At 46.8% G+C, this 2,500-nt stretch overlaps 1 protein-coding gene across 2 annotated transcripts in view; it reads left to right on the forward strand.

Moving 5' to 3' along the window:
* msra (methionine sulfoxide reductase A) overlaps window positions 1–2,500 on the forward strand; it is an 83,754-nt gene that overhangs the window by 43,557 nt on the left and 37,697 nt on the right. For both annotated transcript variants that reach the window (XM_042096211.1, XM_042096213.1), the window contains exon 2: window positions 1,667–1,735. In XM_042096211.1, the coding sequence (XP_041952145.1) occupies window positions 1,667–1,735 (69 nt within the window). The remainder of the gene's footprint in view (window positions 1–1,666; window positions 1,736–2,500) is intronic.

A 2,500-nucleotide genomic window follows, 5' to 3' on the forward strand; every position in this document is an offset into this window, starting at 1 on the left:
GGATTTACAGTAGAGAAGGGAAGGAGTGCATGGTGCATGTTATAGGTATATAGGTGTATATAGGTGTATGTATAGGTGTTGTAGGTGTATCAGGTTGTTAGGAGAGGAGGTATCCTCGGAAGAGTTGGGTCTTCAAGAGTTTGTTGAAGATAGAGGGACGCCCCTGCTCTGCTAGCACTTTTTAAAAGATGCTCATGTGAGGGGTCTCTATGCATTCATTACTAAATCTTCTGTCCTCTATTCCTCTCTTCTGTCTCTCCTCTATCCTCCCATTTCTCCTCTCCTCATCTGGTCTCTCCTCTCTCCTCATCTTTGCTCCTTCCTGCAGGATTGAAAGGCAGATTGCTGCCCTGTGCTGGCCAGCTGGCTGTATTGGCGTGCTCGAGTGCCATGGCGATGTGCAGTGTGACCATGTGTGTGCGTGTGTATGTGTGTGTGTGTGTTAGGTTGGGGAGGGGGGGCAAGGGAGGAGTAGATGATTTAGGTTTAGAGAGATGATGAGTGTGTGTGTGTGTGTGTGTGTGTGTGTGTGTGTGTGTGTGTGTTCGTGCACACGCTTTTTTATGATTTTGCTTGTGTGTGTCTGTTCAAATGTATGTGTGAGAAACTAATTTATCTACGTGTGTGTGTGTGTGTGTGTGTGTGTGTGGACTATAGGCTCCACTGAGCCCAGATGTTGAACTCGCTGGCCCTCATTTAGCCCCGTTGGCTCAATGGCCGCTGTGCCAGCCCCTGTGCCATCTGCATCTGTGCTACCCCCTCCCCCATATGCACACACACACACACACACACACACACACACACACACACACACACACACACACACACACACACACATTTGCACATCCACGTGTGCACTCACACAAACATGATTGAACATGCGCCCACTTTCTCCCTTAAACATGCTTTCTCTGGAACACACACAGACACACACACACACACACACATACACTCATCATTGCATTAACATTTTGGCTCAAAAGCGTGAATGAACAAATGTGCACACAGAAACACAAATGCACAGTAACATCATATGTAAATTACCAGGCAACAGTTAAGTTATGCTGACAAGCATACACACACATACTGTATGCACACACACACACAGACACACACACACACACACAACCAGTGCACTGATTTGGACTGATTGCAATTATTGGGAAGCATGCGGCACAGAATAGACCGTGCATGTGTGTGTGTGTGGTTGTGTGTGTGTGTGAGTGCGTGTGTGTATGTTTAAGTGGGTCATCTGGCTGTCCTTGTATTTACCCCCCACCCCCCGTGTTTGTTTGTGTCCCTCGTGGTGCTTTGACTAATATACAGCTCTGGGTTTGGGGAGTGCAGCGCAAAGGACACTCTGTCACACGGTCCCTGGTCCCTGTGCAGAGGGCCCTGGTTAATAGGTCATTAAGAGGAGGCACTAGTGTGTATTGTGCATCCCTAATAGGTTTACATGCAACTCTTTTGTTTATTTCCTGCTTAGACTGAAAGGATGGTTGCCAGAGAGAGGGAGTGAGAGAGAGAGGCAATGATGTGTGTGTGTGTGTGTGTGTGTGTGTGTGTGTGTGTGTGTGTGTCCATTTGTTTGTGTGTGTCGCTTTATGCGTGTATGTAAATAAAAGAGCAATCCTCCTCCATGGTTGTGTATTGTGTGTCTCCACAGCCAAGCACGATGTCAACGGCAACAGGACAGTTCCGCCATTTCCTGAGGGAATGCAGATGGTCATGTTTGGTAAGTGATCCGTATGGAGGCACGAGCCGTGTGTGTGTGTGTGTGTTTGGGGTGGGGGATGTCTGTGCATGCATGGTGTTTTATATGTGTCTGTATGTGGGGGTGATTGCTCATTTGAGTGTGCTGTGTGTGTGTGTGTGTGTGTGCGTGCGTGCGTGCTGTGTGTGTGTGTGTGTGTGTGTGTGTGTGTGTCTTTTTTGTGGTGGGGGGTCGGTGATGGGCAGAGCAGTGTAATTAGTTTCCCCCCCTGATGTGTTTTAAAAAAAAAAGGTTCAAGAAGGAAGAAGCAAAACTACGGCAAAGACAAAGAAAGAAAGGGTGTGTGTGTGTGAGTGTGTGTGTGAGTGTGTGTGTGTGTGTGGTAGAGATTAATTGCAGATGCCGATTTAGATCTGTTTAATAGAATGCATTAGTTTGGCCACTGTTTTCTTTATTCTGGAAACTCAAACTGTGTAATTCATCACAGCGGACATGGCGGAATTAAATGGCCATTTTTAAATGGCGAGCTCCTAGTGTACAAATAGTACTAATAAAAAAACACAGCTCCTAAAAGGCTTCCACTGTCTAATAGCCTGCTGCGCATCTCCCTTCATAAAGCCCCCCATCAACCTGCCTCTGAGGAGTGTAAAAGTGTGTGTGTGTGTAGTTGTATGTTGGTGTGTGTGTGTGTACAGTACGTGTGTTAGTGTATATGTGTAGGTGAATGTGTGTGTGTGTGTGTGTGTGTGTACAGTACGTGTGTTAGTGTGTATGTGTAGGTGAATG

This window comes from Alosa sapidissima, chromosome 6, assembly GCF_018492685.1.
Source record: "Alosa sapidissima isolate fAloSap1 chromosome 6, fAloSap1.pri, whole genome shotgun sequence".
Taxonomy (NCBI): Eukaryota; Metazoa; Chordata; class Actinopteri; order Clupeiformes; family Clupeidae; genus Alosa; species Alosa sapidissima.